Source organism: Podarcis liolepis, assembly GCF_965112155.1.
Source record: "Podarcis liolepis genome assembly, chromosome: 7".
In the NCBI taxonomy this organism is placed as follows: Eukaryota; Metazoa; Chordata; class Lepidosauria; order Squamata; family Lacertidae; genus Podarcis; species Podarcis liolepis.
The window spans coordinates 87738768-87763590 of NC_139561.1; the positions used below are offsets into that span (position 1 = coordinate 87738768).

Genomic DNA, 24823 nt, shown 5'->3' on the forward strand with positions numbered 1-24823 from the left:
TTTTTTCCCCAATGTTTAAAATTTTTAATTTTTACCAACAACCAAAACACAAACAGTGAAACCCCCCAGGCGACTGATACATTGGGTATACATAATCGATAATAACATATTCAAATCAACCATATGTACAATTTTATATGTGTTAATACTCCTCCATCCCATAGCTGTCTGTTGATTTAAAGCAGAGTCTCGTGCCCAGCGGAAGGATGAGGAGTACGTGCTGCATACTCAAAGTTGCTTTATTATTTACAGTTCAAAGCTGGTATATTACAGAAAGACATCTTGCCTCTGCCGGAGCAGAGAAAATGCATCCTCTCTCCTCAACAGCTTGGAGAGAATCACACAGAGAAAAACAGGAAACCAGTGTACGTCACATCCAGCCTCCCTTTCCCGTGAGAAACTCCAACAGTACAGACTGTGGAATGTAAACACCTGTCTCGTGACAAGCCCTTTCGCTGCACAGTGAAGGAAAGCAGAAACCAACATCCTCCCCCTTTCTGTGAACATCACTGGGCAGCGTGTTCGTACAATATCAGTACAAACCCAACTTCTGCACATAGGTACAGTGTTGATCCCTTGATACAATCTTGGACAATACATCAGCAGGAATTTCATTACCTGGCATATAGGACACCGTTACGAGTCCCTTCTGAATACATTCCCTAGCATGCTGCAACTTTAATTGCAAGTGTTTCGTGCTTTGCTTACAACCTTCAGATTTCAGCAAAGCCAAACATGCTTTGTTGTCCTGGTAAACCTGGATTGGACATTTGACAGGAATTTTCATATCTTTGCACAATTGTACTAACCATTCACAATCCTGAAGTGAATAAGACAGTGCATTCAGTTCAGCTTCACAAGTACTTAAGCTAACTGTTGTTTGCTTCTTGCATGACCAATCAAACAGACCCTGATTGTACATGTAGCAAACTCCAGACGTACTTTTCCTGTCTGTAGTGTCACTTCCAAAACTTGCATCTGCAAATATTTCAAGACCACCAGACTTCTGATTGTTAAGTTTCAGTCTGTAATGCATAGTGCCTTTCATATACCGCGCTATGCGTTTCAGAGCTTTCCAATCCTTGACACTAGGATTGTTGACTTGTCTGCTTAGCAAATTACAGCTAACAGCAATGTCTGGTCTTGAACATCTGGCAATGAAGTTTAGCTTGCCTAGCACACTTCTGTACAGTGTAGTGTCAGAAAATGCTTCTTCAGTGTCATCTACCTGATAACCTGTTGTCATTGGTGTGTCTACAGGGTTAGCATCCATCAGGTTTAGTTTACTTAACACATCAGCAATTTTCTGTGACTGGTGTACTAGAATGTTACCATCTTGATCTTTCTCTATTTCCAGAGATAGGTAGTTGTTTACCTCACCAAGATCTTTCATGTCAAAGTGCTCTTTCAGTTGAGCTAGGGCGTTATTGTACATTGCGACATCTTTCCAAAAGAATAATAAATCATCAACATAAAACAAACAGTACAGTTTCTTTTGCCCCTCCTCTTTGACAAATACACATGGATCAGCTTTCCCTTGCTGAAAACCTAGAGAAAACAATACTTCAGTGAGTTTTGTGTGCCAACACCGTGCACTTTGTTTGAGACCATAAAGGGATTTCTTCAGAGCACAAACAAATCCCTGTTTTACCTGTACGCCATCAGGTGGAAGCATATAAAGTGATTCATCCAGAGATCCGTACAGAAAAGCTGTATTAATATCATGGTGACTTATGTGTAGATTTTCCTCTGCAGCTAGCTTGAGCATAAGCCTAATGCTCTCATATCTCACTGTGGGTGAGTAGGTCTCGTGATAGTCTTCACCTGGTACCTGTGCAAAACCTCTGGCTACCAATCTGGCTTTGTGTCTGACTATCTTGCCATTTTGATCTGTCTTCGCTTTGAAGACCCATTTGCTTCCAAGCAGTTTCATTCCTGGAACTACTGGAACTAGTTCCCATGTTTTGTTCCTTTCTAAGGAATCAAGCTCAGCCTTCATAGCATTTAACCATGGCTCAGCTTCCTTAGAATCCAAATCCTGGATTTCTTGGAAACTTGAAGGTTCAAATACCTTCTTGGAGCTTTTAACAGCTGTTACTGCTATCGTAGCAAATTCATCAGCAAATCTCTTTGGAGGTTTGCCTTTTGTGGCTCTCTGTGACCTACGAATTAGCCTTAAGTCTTCAACACTCTCCTCTTCCTTCTTGGGAGAAAAACGACCTATTGTGAACAATGGTTCCTCCAATTCCTGATCAGAGCTTTCAGAGGGTCGCATAGAGGCTTTCGCACTCTTGAAATCCTCTGAATCACCCGATTCAGTTTCAGATTCAGACTCAGAACCTTCATCAGTGGGTGTGGGTTGTTGTGGTTGCTTTTGACTATCCTCAGTCTCATCATTGTCATCAGGATAACATTGGAAAATTCCCACATTCTCCCCCCACTTTGCATTGTACTCAACACTTCTCGTGAGCTTAATTGTCTTAGAGTCAGTCATCATTATTCTGTAAGACCCTTTCTGATAACCTAGAAAGATACCATGCAATCCACGCTTGTCTAACTTGGAGTTTTGTGGTGAGTGAACCCACATGTCAGAACCAAAAATCTTCATGTGTTTGATGTATGGCTTCTTGCCAAACATCTTCTCATAGGGGGTACAACCAATCGCTGAAGATAACCTGCGATTGTAACTGTAAACAAAACACGAGAGAGCTTCGGCCCAATAACTCTCTGGAAGATTGGCATCATGCAGCAAGGTTTTTAACCCTTGAAGCAATGTCTGATTTGCTCGTTCCGCAAGTCCATTCTGCCATGGCGAGCGAGGACTAGACAAATCGTGTTGAATTCCTTTCTCAGTCAGAAAAGCTTCAAACTGCTGAGAAGTGAATTCTCCCCCGCGATCACTGAAAAGAGTCTTTATCTTCTTACCATGCACATTTTCCAACCAAGCACAGAATTCCTTGAACCTAGGAAAAGCCTCTGATTTCTGCTTGAGATTATACACAAAAATATATCTAGAAAATGCATCAATGAGAACCATGAAGTACCTATTGCCACCCAAAGAGGGCGCTAGTGGTCCAACCAAATCTGCATGAACAACCTGGTATGGTTCCTTAGCTTGCCTACTAGACACCTTACCTTTCGCAGCCATTTTCACCTTGTTTGCTGCGCATGCTTTGCACTTCATGTGGTACCTGCAGGGTTTAATAGTCATACCTTCAACCAAGGCAGGCATTTTAGATACTGCCTCAAAATGCAAATGACCAAATTTTCTATGAAAATCATGAATACATTCTGCGTGCAAACTTTTGTTAGAACCTGCAATGCAACAAGTGTCATCCTGCACAACATCATCATAATACAAAACAAACAAACGATCAACATATTCAGCATGCAATACATAGTCATTTTTCTTTGTGATGATGCACTTCTTGTTCTTGAAGGACACGTCAATGTTCCGCTCATTCAGCTGTCCAACACTGAGCAGATTATGTTTGGCGTCTGGCACGTAAAGCACATTCTGTATCGATAAGTCCAAACTGTGAAGAACAACAGTTCCGTAGCCTTTACTGGGAATAGTGTGGTCATCCGCCTGGTGAATCGCACCTTCCTGCGGTGTAAAAGACACAAACAGTCTCTTATCGTTGCACATATGGTGGGTTGCTGCTGAATCAACAACGAAGAAAGATCTAGACGTCTTCTGGACCTCTGCAACCTTTGGAGTGAAGCGTGAAACCATAGCCTTGTGCTGCGTTGTCCTAGACACCGGACCTTTGCCTTTGCCTCGGCCTTTTCCACGCGATGAGCGTTCGCTGCGCTGCTCTGTCTTGGCCCTGGGATATCTGCATTCCCTCTTCATATGGCCTAGACGTCCACACGAGTAGCATTTCACTGCCCTCAAAGCTTTGGCGCCATCTGGTGGTTCCACTGCACTATGGGATGACGTCTGTGAAGACTCCCCCTTGCCCATGCAGCTAGCACCCCGGCGATCTGCTTCATTCAATATCACGGCAGTTACATAGTCCACTGTCAGCTGAGCGGTTGGCTGCACAGCAATCTGGGTTGCAACAGACTCCCAACCTGAACCCAAAGATTGTAGTATCATGAAAGAATACACAGCCTCTGGAAAGTTGAGTCCTCTCTGTTGCAGCTCATGTCTCAGATTTTGCATCTCCATCAGATGTAAACGCACATCTCCACCTTCAGCAAGAGCCATATTATGCAGCTTGTTAAAGTAAAACATAGTAGATCCAGCTTCTGTCCTTAAGTGAGCCTCTCTCAAAGCGCCCCAAATTTCTCTGGCTGAGGTCTTATCACGCAATAGACAGAGCTCTTCTGGGGATACTATCAATGTAAGAGTTCCCCTTGCTTTGGAATCTTTAGCTTCCCATGCATCTGTAACTGGAACTGGGGGGGTGTCTGTAATCACCTCAAACAAACCCTCTTTCCGCAGAATTGCCTCTGCATACAGAACCCAGTCGTGGTAGTTTTTCTTGTTGAGCTTAGGAATCCCACAAGCATCCTGAAGGGCCATCATGACTCTGGCATTAGCCTTCAGCGTCATATATGCTGCTTTAAATCTTGCTGCGTCACTGCTGCAGCTGCTTTATTCCAAAAGCGCACTTAAAAGTTACTTTCGATTTCCCCAGCATAGTGACTTGTGCCTGGGAGCCTTTTGCCTGTTCCCGGCAAAACGGCTTTAAAAGTTCAAAGTCCAGCCATAAAGCAATTAACTAGAAGCTGGCAGGCTGCCCGGAGCAGTAGCACATACCTCATCAATCACTTTTACGCGCAGAGCAGATTCCGATCTGATCTGTCCCTCTGCTTTCCGATCCTTTGCCGGCACTCCGATTCGACTTCTGGGCCCTTATTTGGCGGGAAAGTCCCTTATCCCAGCGTCATGTCCCGCTGCTGTCCCTTATTGATGGTGTCCCTTAAATTTCCCGGGTTTCAAAGGAAGCAGCTCCTCTCCCTCCCTCCCTGCTGGCCAGGGAGGAGGGAGGCACCAACTGTGTTGCTTGGCTGCGTTGCTCACCCAATAAGGAGTCTAAGAACGACTGGGGGGTGGAGCTTGCATGCCTTGGGCCAATCAAATCGGCCGCCTTGCCTGGGGACTCGCCTTTGCTCAGCGCTTCCCAGCAGAGAGGTGACAGTGGTTTTCCTTGCTGCATCCCCTTTGCCAGGTTGCTGCGCTGTGGGAACCACCGCTTGAGGCTTCGTTTGGCGGCCGGCTGGGCTTTCTGCCTTTGGCTCGGAGGGGCTCAGAAGTTGAACATACCTGTGCTCTGAAAATCCCTTATATTGGCTGCTGAGCCCTTATTTTCCATTTTTCCAGTTACTCGCTATAGCCTGTCTGGCTGCAGTTACCATCAATTTTACCCATTTACATTCCTCTTTAGTTTTTAACTCAGTGCTACTCAGACAAATAAGAACCATTAATTTAGATATTCCCACCTTCCTACCTACAATTCCCGATATTTCTATACCAATCTGTTTCCAAAATTTATTAACTAATGGACAATCCCACCACATATGACTGTACGTTCCCATCACTCCACATTTCCGCCAACAATTCTTACTTCCAGATTTTGTAATATGATATAACCTTTTTTAATTTGATTTTTCTTAATGATGTAAGATAAAAGAAACTAATCTAAAGGAAAAGAGAAAAATGGAAAGGAAACACCAAAGGAAAAACCAAAAAACCGAAAACAGGAAAAATGAAAGGGACTGCCATCTGTCCGTTACGTAAAATAATTTTTTTGAAATATTCACTCTAGGATGACATCCAACTGATTTACTTTTTGTTAGGCAATATATTCGCAATCTCCCAAGAGTCTTAGATCAATTCATTTTCCATTTAGACAAAAAGTCCAGTAGGAGTTCCCTAATTGTTGTTGTTGTTTTATTAGATTGATCTTTCATCGAAAGGTCGCAGGGCGGTTTGTAAGATAAAAATACAAGATAAAAACACAAATAAATAGTTAAAACAAAAAACTCCAAAAATAATACCCCCCCAAAAAAAACACATTTAAAAGGCTGTAGTGTATTAATCAGCTGATAATTAATTAATAACCATTGCTATTAATAAATTTCCGCAATAGTTTTTCTTTAATCAAACTTCAACAACAATTTCTCCGTATCAAGCAATTAATCTTTCCATTTTTGGCCACCCAAGAACCTCTCCATTGTGATCATATATTAAAATAACATCCCCCAATTCTCTTACTCCCTCATTTTCTTATTATGTATTTATTAGTTCACGTCAAGTTCTGTATCTTCTGTTCCCATTTCCTGTTGTATTTACTGTGGTTTTCCATCCTGATTTCCTAAAGTTATCCCTTCCATTTATCCTTATTCCGCATTTTGCCTCTGGGCCTGAGATCCTCCATCTTTCCAGTGCCGTGGTGAGAGAAGGGCTCTCTGTACATGCTCAGAGGTACCCTTGACGCCTCCAGCAGGCTTCATTTCTGATGCTGCGTCTTTCCTCCCGCCCACTGTGCAGATACCAACCTCACTCGGTGCCAGGAGGACCGAGCGACCGCCCTCTCGCAGTCCCGGCGTCAGTCTCACGCAACCTACGTCCCGGAATGCAACGAAGACGGCTCCTTCTTGCAGGTAGGACCTCCATTGTTGTTGTTTAGTCGTTTAGTCGTGTCCGACTCTTCGTGACCCCCTGGACCAGAGCACGCCAGGCACTCCTGCCTTCCACTGCCTCCCGCAGTTTGGTCAGACTCATGCTGGTCGCTTCGAGAACACTGTCCCACCATCTCATCCTCTATCGTACCCTTCTCCTTGTGCCCTCCTGGCATGGACACCATCTCTAATTTTTATATTATCATTATGCTATGTAAATTATGTTTTTAATATTGTACACCGGCCTGGGATCCTCGGATAAGGGGCAGTATATAAATTGATTAAACAAATAGATAAATAATGCACATTTAAAGCTGCAGCAGGAAGTCTATAGGTACCGCTGTGGCGGGAAGGTAAACAGCGTTTCCATGCGCTCTGGTTTCCGTCACGGTGTTCCTTTGCGCCAGAAGCGGTTTAGTCCTGCTGGCCATATGACTCGGAAAGCTGTCTGTGGACAAACACCGGCTCCCTTGGCCTGAAAGAGAGATGAGCGCCGCAACCCCATAGTCGCCTTTGATTGGACTTAACCGTCCAGGGGTCCTTTACCTTTTTTTACCTGGTAGAAACACGCTCACCCCTTCCTTCTCCTCCTAGGTTCAGTGCCATAAACAGACTGGCTATTGCTGGTGCTCCACACCGGAAGGGAAGCCAATCAGTGGAACGTCAGTCCTCAATGAAACACCAAACTGTACAGGTATGATTCCCCACTTCTGGGTGCAGGAGACCCTGGGTTGCAAGCCATAATAATAATAATAATAATAATAATAATAATAAAATTAATAATTTATTTATACCCTGCCCATCTGGCTGGGTTTCCCCAGCCACTCTGGGAGGCTTCCAACAAAATATTAAAATACAATAGTCCGTCGAACATTAAAAGCTTCCCTAAACAGGACTGCCTTCAGATGTCTTCTAAAAGTCACAGAGTTGTTTATTTCCTTGACATTTGATGGGAGGGCCTTCCACAGGGAGGACGTCACTACCAAGAAGGCTCTCTGGCTGGTTCCTGTAACTTGGCTTCTCGCAGCGAGGGAACCACCAGAATGCCCTCGGCGCTGGACCTTAGTGTCCAGGCTGAATGATGGGGGTGGAGATGCTCCTTCAGGTATACTGGGTCTTTGAGGCTGTTTAGGGCTTTCAAGGTCAGCACCAACACTTTGAATTGTGCTCGGAAACATACTGGGAGCCAGTGTAGGTCTTTCAAGACCGGAGTTATGTGGTCTCGGCGGCCACCCCCAGTCACCAGTCTAGCTGCCGCATTCTGGATTAGTTGTAGTTTCCGAGTCACCTTCAAAGGTAGCCCCACGTAGAGCGCATTGCAGTAGTCCAAGCAAGAGATAACTAGAACATGCACCACTCTGGTGAGGCAGTCCGTGGGCAGGTAGGGTCTCAGCCTGCGTACCAGATGGAGCTGGTAAACAGCTGCCCTGGACACAGAATTGACCTGCGCTTCCATGGACAGCTGTGAGTCCAAAATGACTCCCAGGCTGCGCACCTGGTCCTTCAGGGGCACAGTTACCCCATTCAGGACCAGGGAGTCCTCCACACCTGCCCGCCTCCTGTCCCCCCAAAACAGTACTTCCGTCTTGTCAGGATTCAACCCCAATCTGTTACCCATTACAACCCCCTCCTTCTTTGTCAGGTAGGAAACATGGGCGTCTGCAGAGATCTGTCCATAGCGGGAAATAAATCACTGGAAATGGGGAGCTGGCTGGTTGCTAACAAAAACATGAGAAGATTTGTGCCTGTGTATTTTGCCTCATACTGTATCTCGGTTTCCACAAGTGCTAGAAACTTGTGCGATTTTTTTCATGAAAGCTGGGAATCTGGGAGTTGCATTTCCTCTAGGGCAGGGGTAGGCAAACTAAGACCTGTGGTCAGGATCCGGCCCAATCACCTTCTCAATCTGGCCCGGGGACGGTCTGGGAATCAGTGTGTTTTTACATGAGTAGAATGGGTGTGTTTATTTAAAATGCATCTCTGGGTTATTTGTGGGGCATAGGAATTCGTTCATTTTTGTTTTTCAAAATATAGTTCTGAGGGACGGTGGACATGGTCTGAGGGACGGTGGACCGGCCCCCTGCTGAAAAAGTTTGCTGATCCCTGATCTAGGGGGTACAAGTGATCCCCCTTGTTCCTGCCACGGACGCTCATGGAAAGAAGGTTGAGGGAGGTGCTTCTGCATTTTTTTAACTCGCAGAAATCCAACTGGGGAAGCTTTTCCTGGCGCAGATTTCCACTCACTCAGTTTCTGTGCAGCTGTTTTAAGCTGAAAGAATAGCGTCCGCCACCCAAAAACAGTAGGTCATCCATGTTATGTACTGAAGTTCTCACCCTGGGCTAGCAGGGGGATACTGTAGATAGTTTTCACTCAGGTCCACATATGCAAATAAGGAATTGAAAGTGACGTTCAGTGATTGGATACTTACAGAAAGTTGTTACTGTTGCGTTGTAGTGGAGCTCTATATAAGCAGACTGACTGAGCCCTTCAGTTCAGTTCTGTTCTGGCCTCTGAATAAACAAGAACTGTTTGAAGAATCGCTGTGTCGTCGGATATGTTCACCCACAATTTAACAATCCAGATTAGAGCCAAGGGGACCTGAAACACAAAACAGGACCTATTGATGACTTATTTTTTAATGTTTTAAAAACCTGCCTATTTCTGTGCCCCTCTTTCTCTAGGGTCCTACACGGTGCGGACATCGTGGCCAGATCCCAACTCATCTCGGAAAGGTAAGGATGCCCCCTTCTCCCCGATCCTCTCCCCCAATTGCACACCCCACACCACAGCCGGAAAATTTCTACCTAAGGGGATAATGTTTTAAAATCCCGACCTACAGAGCTATGGGGTGGACTGTGGCTCGGGGAGGGGAGGGCTGTAGAAGGTCTGCTTTGGGTCCTGAGTTCGAATCCTGACATCAACAGATAAGGCTGGGAGAGAACCCTGCCCCTAACCCTGGAGAGCTATTGTCAGTTAGTGTAGACTCAGTAGAGGACAGTTTCCTATTTTCCTACTCCCTAACCTCCAACATAGGTTTTAGGGTCCCTTAAGGAGGGAAGGATGCAGGTGGCGCTGTGGTCTAAACCACAGAGCCTTGGGCTTGCAGATCAGAAGGTCGGCGGTTCAAATCCCCGTGATGGGGTGAGCTCCCATCGCTCAGTCCCAGCTCCTGCCCACCTAGCAGTTCGAAAGCAGGTCAAAGTGCAAGTAGATAAATAGGTACCGCTCTGGCGGGAAGGTAAACGGCGTTTCCGTGCACTGCTCTGGTTCGCCAGAAGCGGCTTAGTCATGCTGGCCACATGACCCGGAAGCTGTACGCCGGCTCCCTCGGCCAATAAAGCGAGATGAGCGCCACAACCCCAGAGTCGGCCACGACTGGACCTAATGGTCAGGGGTCCCTTTACCTTTACCTAAGGAAGGAAGGGTGCTCCCTCTGCAGGCAGGTGTGGGTACTGCACATCCACTTCTGTGACTACAGTTGCTCTCCGTCCCCACTGGCCCAAGAGGGGCAGGAGGCGGAGCCCGGACTCCTGGGTTCCATTCCCAGCCGTGGGAGAGGGGTGGATTAAATAGATGGACCCTGGAGGGACGCTATTACTAAGAAGATGCCCAAGCCCAGTTGTTGCATTCCACTGCCCCTCGGCAGGCAGAAATCCAACAGGTTCAGCTCCCTGCATGTTTTGGATTTTCGCCTCTCCCGAGGCATGAATCCTCTGCCAAGTACCATATTTTTTGCTATATAAGACTCACTTTTTCCCTCCCAAAAATTAAGGGGAAATGTGTGTCCATCTTATGGAGCGAATACAGGCTGTGCAGCTATCCCAGAAGCCAGAACAGCAAGAGGGATTGCTGTGCAGTGGTCCCTCTTGCTGTTCTGGCTTCTGAGATTCAGAATATTATTTTTTTCTTGTTTTCCTCCTCCAAAAACTAGGTGCGTCTTATGGTTTGTTGCGTCTTATAGAGTGAAAAATACGGTAATCGCCTTAATAATAACCCCAGACTCCAGCCCTCCTGTAGCTCTGAACTCCACCGCTCTTTGGACAGAGTAGATGACATTAAAACCTCTGTAATAGTTGCCTTCGAACTCTTTTCCTCCCTGAACGCAGAAGACGGCACCAAGCCCCGGCCCACCCAGCCAAGCCCCTTCCCCCACAAGCAGGAAGGTAAGTGGCTCTCCTCTTGTGTAACCACCCCATCATCTCCCGAAAATCCGCTTCCCCGCTGCAGCAGTGAGCAGCGTGGCCTAGTGGTTGCACCATGGCAAATGTGTTGACTCCTTTGGCCCTCCAGGTGTTGACGAACTACAATTCCCATCACCCTGGCCATTGGCCAGGCTTGCTGGGGCTGGTGGGAGTTGTAGTGAACCTTGTAGGGTCAAAGGTTCCCCACATATGAAAGGCCTGTGATATGATGTACTGAAATAGCTCAATTGGTTAGAGGGGTGTTGCTGATAAAGCCAAGGCTGTAGGTCTTAGGGTACCTTCCATTTCTAAGATTCTGTGATTGTTAGAACCAAAAATGGGGGAAGAGCTCTTTCTCATATACACAAAAGCTAGACGTTGAAAACACCAAGAAAAAAGCACACCAAGAACTCAGGCCAATGTAAGTTTCAATAGTGGGAGTGGTCCCTACTCACAAATCAATAGTAACAAAAACAACATTTATATTGAGATTTTCTGTGCACACGTTGATCTACCCACACGTAGTTGTTATCCCCGAGAAATGTAGAAAATGCTGTTGTTGTTTAGTCGTTTCGTCGTGTCCGACACTCCGTGACCCCACAAACCAGAGCACGCCAGGCACTCCTGTCTTCCACTGCCTCCCGCAGTTTGGTCAAACTCATGCTAGTAGCTTCGAGAACACTGTCCAACCATCTCATCCTCTGTCGTCCCCTTCTCCTTGCGCCCTCCATCTTTCCCAACATCAGGGTCTTTCCCAGGGAGTCTTCTCTTCTCATGAGGTGGACAAAGTGTTGGAGCCTCAGCTTCAGGATCTGTCCTTCCAGTGAGCACTCAGGGCTGATTTCCTTCAGAATGGAGAGGTTTGATCTTCTTGCAGTCCATGGGACTCTCAAGAGTCTTCTCCAGCACCAGAATTCAAAAGCATCCATTCTTCAACGATCAGCCTTCTTTATGGTCCAGCTTTCACCTCCATACATCACTACTGCGAAAACCATAGCTTTAACTATACGGACCTTTGTCGGCAAGGTGATGTCTCTGCTTTTTAAGATGCTGTCTAGGTTTGTCATTGCTTTTCTCCCAAGAAGCAGGCGTCTTTTAATTTTGTGGCTGCTGTCACCATCTGCAGTGATCGTGGAGCCCAAGAAAGTAAAATCTCTCACTGCCTCCATTTCTTCCCCTTCTATTTGTCAGGAGGTGATGGGACCAGTGGCCATGATCTTTGTTTTTTTGATGTTGAGCTTCAGACCATATTTTGCGCTCTCCTCTTTCACCCTCATTAAAAGGTTCTTTAATTCCTCCTCACTTTCTGCCATCAAGGTTGTGTCGTCTGCATATCTGAGGTTGTTGATATTTCTTCCGGCGATCTTAATTCCGGCTTGGGATTCATCCAGCCCAGCCTTTCGCATGATGAGTTCTGCATATAAGTTAAATAAGAAGGGAGACAATATACAGCCTTGTCGTACTCCTTTCCCAATTTTGAACCCATCAGTTGTTCCATATACAGTTCTAACTGTAGCTTCTTGTCCCACATAGAGATTTCTCAGGAGACAGATGAGGTGATCAGGCACTCCCATTTCTTTAATGACTATTGATTTGTGAGTAGGGACCACTCCCACTATTGAAAATTACATTGGCCTGAGTTCTTGGTGTGCTTTTTTTCTTGGTATATTTAATACATTGAAAACACACCCGCCCCCCACAAGAATCCTGGGAACTATTTATTTACTTCTTTATTTATTGCATCCACAAACTAGCTTTTCCTCCACGTTCAGGGTGGCGTAGGTGGTTCTCTTCATTTAAGGCCCACAACAACCCTGCGAGGTAAATTAGGCTGAAAGACAGCGACTGACCCAAGGTCCCCCAGCAAACTTTATTTCTGAATGGGGATTTGAACCCAGTTCTCCCAGGTCCTAGGACAGCACTCTAACCACTGCACCACACTGTCTGCCTGTAGTTTACCCCATCGTAGAGCTACGTTTTTGAAATATACTCGGAGTCGAGAGCGGATTTCATGCTCTTTATTCAGCTCCTAGTGGTGAGGAGGAATGAAAGTTTCCCCAAAGTATCTGCTTTATATACATTATTTACACAATGGGCTGCACGTGATTGGCTAATTCCAGGATTCTCCTGTAGGCCAATCAGGTTGTGGATTCACTTCCACCTGGAGCTGGATTGGGTGGCTCCTGCAGACCAATCAGACTGCTGCATTGTTCTAGGAGCAATCAGACTGCTGCATTCTGAATCCTATTCAACTCAGTACATAACAGATTTCCAGCATCCGTCGCAAACAAGTTCCCAGAATTCTATCGACGGGGCAAACATACTTTAAATGCACTCTGTGTGTGCAGCCTTAGTTGATGTATCAGTACAGACTACCACATAGAGCACCGTTATCTGAGATCAAATCTCATTTATCCTTCCTGGGGGTCTACTTTTGAGTAGACGGGAAAGCAAGCAAAACACTTGCTTTGGACCACACTGAAACCAGGCATTTAAAGCACTCGCCTGCCACTTTAACAGTCACAGGGAATTCTGGGATCTGTAGTTTTTTCTATGAACTGCACTTCCAAGGAATCTTGGGGGAAAGCCATGACTGTTAAAGTTGATGAATGTCAGGTCTGGATGTGACCCTGGAAGGAAAACAATAAGCATAAACCAGGGCTAGCCATAGTGGCACCCCCTCCAGATGTTTTGAATGACAGCTCCCATTATCCCTGACCATGGAGTGGGGCTGACGGGAGTTATAGTCCACGGCACCTGGTTGGCTTCATAAGGGACTTGCAATAACATTTTTTAACGCGTTAATTGGGAGCAACTTTCTACTCAATCAAACGCCTTTTCATCCTTCGCATCAACACTGCAAGCCTTAAAAAATATAATATTGGTTGTACGAGCCTTTTTAAAACAAAGCTGAGGCAACCGGTAAAAATATTAGGTTTGTGCCTGCGTTTGGGTAGTGAGATAGAAAAAGAGAAATGGCATTTAGAAGCTTCTCCTTGCAGTAGGAGGGACGTGGGTGGCGCTGTGGGTTAAACCGCAGAGGCTAGGGCTTGCCGATCAGAAGGTTGGCGGTTCGAATCCCCACGACGGGGTGAGCTCCCGTTTACTCGGTCCCTGCTCCTGCCAACCTAGCAGTTTGAAAGCACATCAAAGTGCAAGTAGATACATAGGTACCACTCTGGCGGGAGGGAAAATGGCGTTTCCGTGCGCTGCTCTGGTTCGCCAGAAGCGGCTTAGTCATGCTGGCCACATGACCCGGAAGCTGTACGCCGGCTCCCTCGGCCAATAAAGCGAGATGAGCGCCGCAATCCCAGAGTCGGCCACGACTGGACCTAATGGTCAGGGGTCCCTTTACCTTTACCTTACCTTGCGGTAGGAGGGGAGCAACAGCATTGAGGCAAGTAATGCTTCTGAAAGCTAATTGTTAGAAATTGCAGGAGGGGATAGGCCTCTTGTGTTGAGGTCCTGCTGGAGGCTTTCAGGTCACAGGCCCCCCAAAAGCTGTTTTTATGGGGGGGGATCACGCCGTAATGGCCTGAGATCACGGCAACAAAAATGGCTGCAGTTCTCTCCTTTTTTTTGCAAGCGGCGTGTCTCGTTTTTTCTGGGAAACTTGTTAGCAATGCAAAGTGGATGGGGAGGGTGTCGAAAGAGATGGGTGGTGTGGGAGAGGTTCCCCCCCCCATAACATCTACTCTCCTGTCGTCCGTGCCTCTGTATGTGTGTGTGTTTGTGTGTGTGTGTTTCTGTCTCCATCTAGAGGGCACCTCCTTGCCGTTCCTTATTCCCATCATCATTCCGGATTTCAAGCCCAGCCGCACGGTGAAGCAGGCTCCAGGTGAGGGTCAGGATCCGTCGCTGTCATTTAATGGGTCAAATTTCAGGGGGGAAGTTCGCTGAACATAATAATAATACTACAGTGGTGCCTCGCAAGATGAAAAGAATCCGTTCTGTGATTCTCTTCGTCTAGCGGTTTTTTCGTCTTGCGAAGCAAGCCCATTGACGGATTAGCGGATTAGCGCTATTAGCGCTTTTAGCGGCTTATCTGCTGATCGGATCAGCTGATAAGCGGCTTAGCGGCTTAGAAAAAAGGGGGGGAGGAAAAAAACCAGCAGGAACTCGCAAGACATTGTCGTCTTGCGAAGCAAGCCCATAGGAGATTCGTTTTGCGAAGCACCTCCAAAACGGAAAACTCTTTCGTCTAGCGAGTTTTCCGTCTTGCGAGGCATTCATCTTGCGGGGCACGACAATAATAATAATAATAATAATAATAATAATATATTATTATTTATACCCTGCCCATCTGGCTGGGTTTCCCCAGACACTCTGGGCGGCTTCCAACAAAACACTAAAATACAATAACCTATTAAACATTAAACGCTTCCCTAAACAGGGCTGCCTTCAGATGTCTTCTAAAAGTCTGGTAGTTGTTTATCTCTTTGACATCTGATGGGAGGGCGTTCCACAGGGCAGGCGCCACCACCGAGAAGGCCCTCTGCCTGGTTCCCTGCAACTTGGCTTCTCGCAGGGAGGGAGCTGCCAGAATGCCCTCGGCGCTGGACCTCAGTGTCCGGGTAGAACGATGGAGGTGGAGACACTCCTTCAGGTCTACTGGGCCTTTGAGGCCGTTTAGGGCTTTCAAGGTCAGCACCAGCACTTTGAATTGTGCTCGGAAACGTACTGGGAGCCAGTGTAGGTCTTTCAAGACCAGTGTTATATGGTCTCGGCAGCCGCTCGCAGTTATCCGTCTAGCTGCCGCATTCTGCGGAACACCCTCCCACCAGATGTCAAAGAGAAAAATAACTACCAAATTTTGAGGGGGGGGGGAATGTTTTGGACTGACGCCAAAAAGAGTGCAGTGAAGGAGCCTGTTGATGTCAACTGGCAGGGAGTTCCAGAGGTTAGATGCCGACATGCTAAACTTGTCTTCTTTGTTCCAATTGGTGGCTGCTTGTGCCACTCACCCCCGCAGAGTACCCGCCTTCATGTGAGCAGGAGCGGCGAGAGGCTATTGATGAGGCCCGGCAGCACCAACAGGAGGGCACCTTCATCCCGGAGTGCGAGGGGGACGGCACCTATAAGGCCGTGCAGTGCCACCAGGCCACGGGGTATTGCTGGTGCGTGAGGGTGGACACTGGCCGGCCTGTTCCTGGCACTTCGACGAGGTCAGTGTCGCCCGACTTGTGAAGTCCGGAATGAGGGGTCCTGGTTCAGTCGGTGGAACACGAGACTCTTAATCTCAGGGTTGCGAGTTCGAGTTCCTGCACTGCAGGGAGTGGGATTAAACGACCCTCTACAGATCTGTGCTTCTAAGTGGGGGACTCCCATCATCAACAAAGTAGCACCATGAAGGCTATGTACAGTGGTACCTCAGGTTAAGTACTTAATTCGTTCCGGAGGTCCGTACTTAACCTGAAACTGTTCTTAACCTGAAGCACCACTTTAGCTAATGGGGCTTCTGCTGCTGCCACGCCGCCGGAGCACGATTTCTGTTCTCATCCTGAAGCAAAGTTCTTAACCTGAAGCACTTTTTCTGGGTTAGCGGAGTCTGTAACCTGAAGCGTACGTAACCTGAAGCGTATGTAACCCGAGGTACCACTGTACATTGAAAACACATCCTCCTGCCTCCTCACGTGAATCCTGGGAACTATAGATTACACACCTCAGAGCTACAATTCCAAGCACCCTTGATAAACTACAGCTCCCAGGGTAGTTGGGTTTTTTTTGGGGGGGGGGTTCTATGCTGTCCACAGATGTAGCTGTGTCTCCAGACAACCTTCTTATTGAGCATTCAGCCTGTTTTGTTTGTTTGTGGTCTTCCCCACAATATTTCTGTTAAGTAGGAATTTGGCCAGGGCGATATATCGATATACAGTGGTATCTTGGATTGCGAACTGAATCCATTCCGGAAGTCGTTCTTAAACCGAAGCGTTCTTAAACCAAGGCGTGCTTTCCCATAGCGGCAGGGGACTCAATTTACACCAACAGGAAGCGGAACACGTTCTGCTTCCAAGGCAAAGTCCACAAACCAAAACACCTACTTCCGGGTTTGCAGCGTTCTCAATCCAAGTTGTTCATAAGCTAAGCTGTTCTTAAAGCAAGGTACCACTGTTTTGCCCAGGACCGGTAGGAGCAGCAGACTGCGATGTCGGTTTCACTCAGCGATATATCGCCGGTGAAACCTCCGCCGCTCCTGCGTTCCTTTGCTAGCAGCGTCCAGTGGCGGATGCAGGAGCGCTGGTGGTTTCACCAGTGATATATACGACGGGGAGGGAGAAACAAGCTGTATCAGCGAGGTGCAGATAGCTTGTTCCTCTCTCTGCATCTTGAAACTACTCAACTGCTCTGCCCTCTCACCCGTGATGTCGAAAAGCTGATGATCGCCCAGCCCTGGTAGGAATCAGTGCCTGAGCTTTCTTTTTTCCTCATCCTTCCCAGCCCCTTTTCCTTTTGTGCTGCGTCTCACATATTGTAAGCTTGAGGGCAGGGACAGTCGCTGAGTTTTTGGGCAGCTGCCTTTTCTGACTGAAGAGTAGGATTTTTAAAAAATAAATCTTATTGCCGTCATTGCTAGTATTCTTGTTGATGTTAGTATTCGCTCAGTGTCTCTCGTCTTTCTTTCTCACAGGAACTTCCCCCCGGACTGTGAGGCAGATGCGGCGGCCAAGAATGCAGAAATGAGCTCCTTATTCCGGGATCGGCTTCTGCCAGGTGGGATCATGAATCTCTGCTTCTTCTTCTGTTTTTTTTCTTTTTAATAAATATTTTATTAGTTTTTTAACATATAATTTTCAACAATTATTAAACATGCTTTTATATTTTCGACTTCCATCAATCACATCCGAAAACTTTCCAATCCCTTCACTTAATTTACATTTCTTACTTTCACTATTACATTTAAATAACTAACATCTCTCTTCTTTATCTTCTTTGCAATGTTTCATATATTTCTCCTTACAAAACTTCTTGTAGTCCTACTAGCGTAATTTGTTGATTACAGTTGCTCTTCAAATAATTCGTTTTTTTCCTCCAATCTTCTGTAAATCTCTGATCCTGCAGGTTTCGAATCCTTCCTGTCATTTTGTCCAGGTCTGCGTAGTCCATTAATTTTGTCTGCCATTCTTCTTTCGTCGGTACAGTGGTACCTCGGGTTAAGTACTTAATTCATTCCGGAGGTCCGTTCTTAACCTGAAACTGTTCTTAACCTGAAGCACCACTTTAGCTAATGGGGCCTCCTGCTGCCACTGCGCCGCCGAAGCACGATTTCTGTTCTCATCCTGAAGCAAAGTTCTTAACCTGAGGTACTATTTCTGGGTTGGCAGAGTCTGTAACCTGAAGCATATGTAACCTGAAGCGTATGTAACCCGAGGTACCGCTGTATTTCTTCTTGCTTCCATTTCTGGGCCAACAATCCTGAATCTCTGCTTCTTTTCAGACACTTTTTCCCCAGGTGCCACTGAGCACAGACCATAGCTGTCAACTTTTCCCTTTACTTGCGAGGAATCCTATTCCGAATAAGGGAATTTCCCTTAAAAAATAGGAAACGTTGACAGCTATGGCACAGACCCGTGTGAGTCTCGAGAGGCAAACTGTTCCCTTTCTGCTTTCCTGCTAGGTTGCCCAGGCTCCAAGAAGATAGAGTTCCTCTCCAATCTGATCAAAGCCTTGGCTTCCGACATGTTGCAGTCGAGGATGATGCCCGTTCCATACCGAAGGTAAATACCTTAAAAGGGAGCAGGCTGTGAGTCACAGAGTCTGCGTATTTCCTGTTCACAGGATGTTTATGTTTTCTGTTGCTTTTGTTTTTCTCTGTCTGGAGACACTGACGCAGGCAGTCATGTCTTTCTTTGTTCTGATCAACGCTGAATAAAACTTGTAAATAATGCTCTCCTGAGTGCGACTTTTGCTGTGCATTATCTGCTGATAAGAGTGTGCATGAACTCTGGAATGTGGCAAGATATTTTCTAGAAACTCATGTCGCTAATTGCTGATACTGCGTGCCTACGGGAGATCGATGGATCGTCCGGCAGACGGCTTGGGGCCATGATGGACTTTGTCTCCCTGGCAGTATCCCAACAAATACTGCTCTCTCTCTCTCTCTCTCTCTCTCTCTCTCTGAAGGGGCACAGGGGAGGAGAGTTGTTGCGTGTCGAGTCCGCCAAGCCACCCCCCAATAACTCACACATCAATTTTGGTTTGGGTATTTGGCATGATTTTGGCCACAACTTTACATACATCCAAGTGAGTGGTTGCTTAGGCATTGGTTCCGACTATCTGTCCTTGCTCAGGGGACAGAACTGATTTCCGGATTCCAGCGAAAGCCAGTGCGGGAAACAAATTTTGGGGAGAAAATGAAGCTGGGTCTCAGTCCCTCACTTCTCACCCTCATGCTCCTGGTGGCTTGCACGGCCCACATCCCATGCCAGGGACAAGGACGAAAAGAATGGCAAGCCCCTGGATTCCTTTAACGGAATTCCCTTTCCGCACCGCCATTGGAGGGGTAGGCACTTACCCCTCCACCAACCAATTTGAACCAATGCCTAACCGCCAACCTTACAAGTTGTGACGATTTGCTACGCAGTAGGCAAAACCAAATGGCACCAGCCAATCAGCCAAATGGACAAATTCCTACCAGGCCCCTGCCTCAAAGCAGACGACCCCATGACAGGCATAGCAAGGTCAAGCGAACAACCCCCCCCCCCAATACAGGGAGGGTGGGCGGGTGATCCGGTGCAAGCAGCCAAGAGAACGCTCAAAGTTGGGCGACCAGTATTTAAAACCTCTGACTCCTTCAAAATTGGCAACAAGCAATTCTCCACAGCGACCCGATTAATCAATACACTCCCTTTGTCCCTCCACAAATCCGCCCAGCAACAATGGGGTGGCTTGTATCCCCCACCGCAACACGCGCTCTCTGCTAGGGAGAACACGTTTTGCCAAACGTTTTAAGCAAGAGTTGAAATCTAATGGGAGGACTCCATTGTTGAACCAGAAACAGGTTTGCTTGTGAGGTAATGGTCATAATTGCCACCTAAGGACCACCCTTCGTTGTTGCCATCTGGTCGGTCTTGAGAAGCAATGGAGTAAGCCTCTGGGGTTAATAAATAATAATATTTATAATGGCAGTGAGAGATTTTACTTTCTTGGGCTCCATGATCACTGCAGATGTGACAGCAGCCACAAAATTAAAAGAGGCCTGCTTCTTGAGAGAAAAGCAATGACAAACCTAGACAGCATCTTAAAAAGCAGAGACATCACCTCGCCAACAAAGGTCCGTATAGTTCAAGCTATGGTTTTCCCAGTAGTGATGTATGGAAGTGAGAGCTGGACCATAAAGAAGGCTGATCGCTGAAGAATGGATGCTTTTGAATTCTGGTGCTGGAGGAGACTCTTGAGAGTCCCATGGACTGCAAGAAGATCAAACCTCTCCATCCTTAAGGAAATCAGCCCTGAGTGTTCACTGGAAGGACAGATCCTGAAGCTGAGGTTCCAATACTTCGGCCACCTCATGAGAAGAGAATGTTGTTGGGAAAGATGGAGGGCAGAAGGAGAAGGGTATGACAGAGGACGAGATGGTGGGACAGTGTTCTCGAAGCTACCAGCATGAGTTTGACCAAACTGCGGGAGGCAGTGGAAGACAGGAGTGCCTGGCGTGCTCTGGTCCATGGAGTCACGAAGAGTCGGACACGACTACATGACCAAACAACAACAAACAATATTTATAATCATTTATAATTATTAATATCAATCATTAGCAGCATGAAAGTGACCTCCCTGGGACGCAAGTCTGGGCAGTATGTCTAGAGCAGGGGTCAGCAAACTTTTTCAGCAGGGGGCCGGTCCACTGTCCCTCAGACCTTGTGGGGGGCCGGACTATATTTGGGGGGGGGAATGAATGAATTCCCCACAAATAATCCAGAGATGCATTTTAAATAAAAGCACACATTCTAAATAAAAGCACACATGAGTAGAATGTGCCCTTTTTTTTAAAATGCACCTCTGGGTTATTTGTGGGGCATAGGAATTCGTTCATCCCCCCCAAAAAAAATATATAGTCCGACCCCCCACAAGGTCTGAAGGACAGTGGACCGGCCCCCTGCTGAAAAAGTTTTCTGACCCCTGGACCACGGCTGTCAACGTTTCCCTTTTTTAAAGGGAAATTCCCTTATTCCGAATAGGATTCCTCTCAAGAAAAGGGAAAAGTTGACAGCTATGCCCTGGACTAGGGACGCGGGTGGCGCTGTGGGTTAAACCATAGAGCCTAGGGCTTGCCGATCAGAAGGTCGACGGTTCGAATTCCCGTGACAGGATGAGCTCCCGTTGCTCAGTCCCTGCTCCTGCCAACCTAGCAGTTCGAAAGCACGTCAAAGTGCAAGTAGATAAATAGGTACCACTCCGGTGGGAAGGTAAAAGGCGTTTCTGTGCGCTGCTCTGGTTCGCCAGAAGCGGCTTAGTCATGCTGGCCACATGACCCGGAAGCTGTACGCCGGCTCCCTCGGCCAATAAAGCGAGATGAGCGCCGCAACCCCAGAGTCACGACTGGACCTAATGGTCAGGGGTCCCTTTACCTTTACTTATGCCCTGGACTAGCGGATCCTTGGGATTCTTTCCAATTCTTGAATTCTATGATTCTGGAATTTTTGCTAGATTCCAAGCCTGCGCTCTTGGAGTTTGGGGTGACAGGCTACAAGACGTTTCTTTAAAAGAACCGAAGACATTTCTCTTTTTCAAGGAACGCACATATCCTGGGCTACCGCAAGCTAGGTTTCCCTCATTCAGCAAGGCTCTCCTGACCCCCTCTTCTCCCCACCCACAGGTTTTCAGACAGCCTGACGGGGCCCAGCCTGGAGGAGCGTGCGGTGCGCTGGCAGTTCGTCCGCCTGGACAAGGACTTCAGCAACAGCATCAGCGAGCGGGAGCTGCGGCCCCTCAAGCTCTACATGAAGAGGAACACACGACCCAAGCGCTGCGTCCGCAAGTTCCTCAACTACTGCGACCTGGATGAGAACAAGCTCATCTCCTTGCATGAGCTCAAAGGCTGCCTGGGACTGAGTTAGCCCGACACACGTGGTACGTACACTCCCGTGCCCCTCGCTCACCTGTTGGTAACTCCACAATATTATTATTATTATTATTATTATTAACAACTCCAGCAGGTACAGAATGCCGCGGCGAGGCTCCTTATGGGGTCGTTGCCGCGGGATCACATTCATCCAGTGTTTCACCAGCTGCACTGGCTCCCGGTGGAGTACAGGGTCAGGTTCAAGGTGCTGGTTTTAACCTTTAAAGCCCTATGCGGCCTAGGACCCACGTACCTACAGGACCGCCTCTCCTGGTATGCCCCACGGAGGACCTTAAGGTCCACAAATGGCAACATTTTGGAGGTCCCAGGTCACAAGGTGGTTAGGTTGGTCTCAACTAAGGCCAGGGTCTTTTCAGCTGTGGCCCCGATCTGGTGGAACGCTCTTGTCACAAGAGACTAGGGCCCTGCGGGACTTGACATCTTTCCGCAGGGCCTGCAAGACAGAGCTGTTCCGCCTGGCCTTTGGTTTGGACTCAGTCTGGCCCTTATGTTTCCCTCTCCTTATGGTCTTGATTTATCGGCTACTTTTAAAATGAGGCTGCATTTTAAATTGCATTTAAATTAAGTCCTGTGAAACTTCTCACCTGCTCAGCCAGCTCCCTGTTTTTCTGCCTCCAAATTGGTCACCTGGCTTTCCTTAATCCAGAATGCGGCAGCTAGACTGGTGACTGGGAGCGGCTGCCGAGACCATATAACACTGGTCTTGAAAGACCTACATTGGCTCCCAGTACGTAGACAACTGATGGCTTGTCACCAGGTTGGTGCCATTACCGAGAAGGCCCTCTGCCTGGTTCCCTGTACTCTCACTTCTCGCAGTGAGGGAACCGCCAGAAGGCCCTTGGAGCTGGACCTCAGCGTCCGGGCTGAACGATGGGGGTGGAGATGCTCCTTCAGGTATACAGGGCAGTAGGCGTTAGGGCTTTAAAGATCAAGGCTCTACGTGGGGCTACCTTTGAAGGTGACCCGGAAACTACAACTAATCCAGAATGCAGCAGCTAGACTGGTGACTGGGAGCGGCCACCAAGACCACATAACACCGGTCTTGAAATACCTCCACTGGCTCCCAGTACGTTTCCAAGCACAATTCAAAGTGTTGGTGCTGACCTTGAAAGCCCTAAACGGCCTCAAAGGCCCAGTATACCTGAAGGAGCGTCTCCACCCCCATCGTTCAGCCTGGACACTGAGGTCCAGGGCCTTCTGGCGGTTCCCTTGCTGCTAGAAGCCAAGTTACAGGGAACCAGGCAGAGGGCCTCCTCGGTGGTGGCACCCGCCCTGTGGAAGGCCCTCCCACCGATGTCAACGAGAAAAACAACTACCAGACTTTTAGAAGACATCTGAAGGCAGCCCTGTTTAGGGAAGCTTTTAATGTTTGATAGATTGTATTTTAATATTTTGTTGGAAGCCGCCTAGCGTGGCTGGGGAAACCCAGCCAGATGAGTGGGGTGTAAATAATAAATAATAATAATAATTATTATTATTATTATTATTATTATTATTATTATTATTATTATTATTATATTATATTATATTATTATTATATTATATTATTATTATATTATATTATTATTATTATTATTATTATTATTATTATTATTATTATTCCTTGCCCATCTACTTGGCCTCTGGTCTCTAAAGCAGCAGCAGCAGCCTCGCCAGCCTTTGAGATTTGCCAGGGCTTGGAACAAACTGTTCCTCTCTCAAAGCCTCGCCACTGCCCCCCAACCACCCTTCCCCACCCCATTCATATAACTTAAATCCAACTCCAGCCTCTCCCTCTACCAGCTTCCATCGCAGACAAAGGGGGACTCTGTGCAATACCTTCTGGTGGATTAAGCGTGGATTAGCTGCGCGGAACACAGTTGCCTGCAAAATGCTTGCAGCGTCGACTCTTCTTGGAGCAGAAAGTTGGGGGGGGGGTTTGATTAGGTTAACTTGAAACGCTCTACGCACCTCTCCAAACAGGGCAAATTGATTTCTTGTTCCTTGCAACTGCATGTGGAAGATTCGAAACCCTAATTAAAGTCTAATTTAGACCGCCTCTCCTGGTATGCCCCACAGAGGAACTTACGGTCCTCAAATAAAAACATCTTGAAGGTCCCAGGCCACAGAGAGGTTAGGCTGGCCTCAACCAGAGCCAGGGCTTTTTCGGCTGCGGCTCCAACCTGGTGGAACACTCTGTCACAAGAGACCAGGGCCCTGCAGGACTTGACATATTTCCGCAGGGCCTGCAAGACAGAGCTGTTCCGCCTGCCCTTTGGTCAGGGCGCAGCCTGACTCCCTCCTTTGGCAATCTTTACAATACTTTAGTTTATGGTTGCCATCAATTTTGATTTTAATTAATTCTTATGATGTTTTTATAATGTTGCACTATTTTAGTGTTGTTAGCCGCCCTGAGCCCGGCTTCGGCTGGGGAGGGCGGGATATAAATAAAATTTATTATTATTATTATTATTAAAATGCTTTAGGTTTCTTTTTTTTTCCTGTTAACTTCGCACAATGCAGGTGACGAAATTTTATTTTGTTTTATAAAATTTATTTACAACATAGTCCACAACAACTCATACATACAAACAAACCCACCGCCGTTGCCAATTTAATTATCAAAATTAAACTCCTATCCCCTTACACAAAGAAAACATAATATAAAAATATTGTCCTGTAAATGGCCTCCTTATTTACTTCTTGTGTACTATTTCTTTTACATGTGATTATTACAATTTTTCCTAATTATGACTTCAAAAAACCGCAAAGTCTCCTGTAGAAATTAATTGAAAGAAGTCCAGGTGTATATTTTGGGTAAAGTATTCTCTACATTTCCCCCATTCTTTTTGAAATCCTTGTCTGGGCTGTCCCCTAATCATCTCTGTTAATCTGGCCAATTCAGTATCATCTAATAATTTATCCTGCCATTCCTTTTTTGTTGGC

At 46.9% G+C, this 24823-nt stretch overlaps 1 protein-coding gene and 2 long non-coding RNA genes across 4 annotated transcripts in view; 1 reads left to right on the plus strand and 2 right to left on the minus strand.

Annotated features, from left to right (window-relative positions):
* LOC310712747 overlaps positions 1-24823 on the minus strand; it is a 410683-nt gene that overhangs the window by 376713 nt on the left and 9147 nt on the right. The window lies entirely within an intron of this gene.
* Positions 1-24823, plus strand: part of LOC310712649 (SPARC-related modular calcium-binding protein 1-like) — a 68849-nt gene that overhangs the window by 41473 nt on the left and 2553 nt on the right. The window contains exons 3-11 of one of the 2 annotated variants that reach the window (XM_083515923.1): positions 6503-6615; positions 7228-7327; positions 9316-9366; positions 10741-10797; positions 14576-14653; positions 15788-15980; positions 17444-17526; positions 18431-18530; positions 21632-21885. In XM_083515923.1, the coding sequence (XP_083372049.1) occupies positions 6503-6615; positions 7228-7327; positions 9316-9366; positions 10741-10797; positions 14576-14653; positions 15788-15980; positions 17444-17526; positions 18431-18530; positions 21632-21872 (1016 nt within the window). In that variant the 3' untranslated portion in view covers positions 21873-21885. Of the gene's footprint in view, positions 1-6502; positions 6616-7227; positions 7328-9315; positions 9367-10707; positions 10798-14575; positions 14654-15787; positions 15981-17443; positions 17527-18430; positions 18531-21631; positions 21886-24823 lie in introns of both variants that reach the window. The other variant, XM_083515922.1, reaches the window with a different exon arrangement.
* LOC310712762 lies at positions 11-5092 on the minus strand. Its single transcript, XR_014528994.1, has 2 exons — positions 4855-5092; positions 11-168 (listed from the first exon to the last, which is right to left on the minus strand). It is a non-coding gene; the product is annotated as an uncharacterized lncRNA (long non-coding RNA).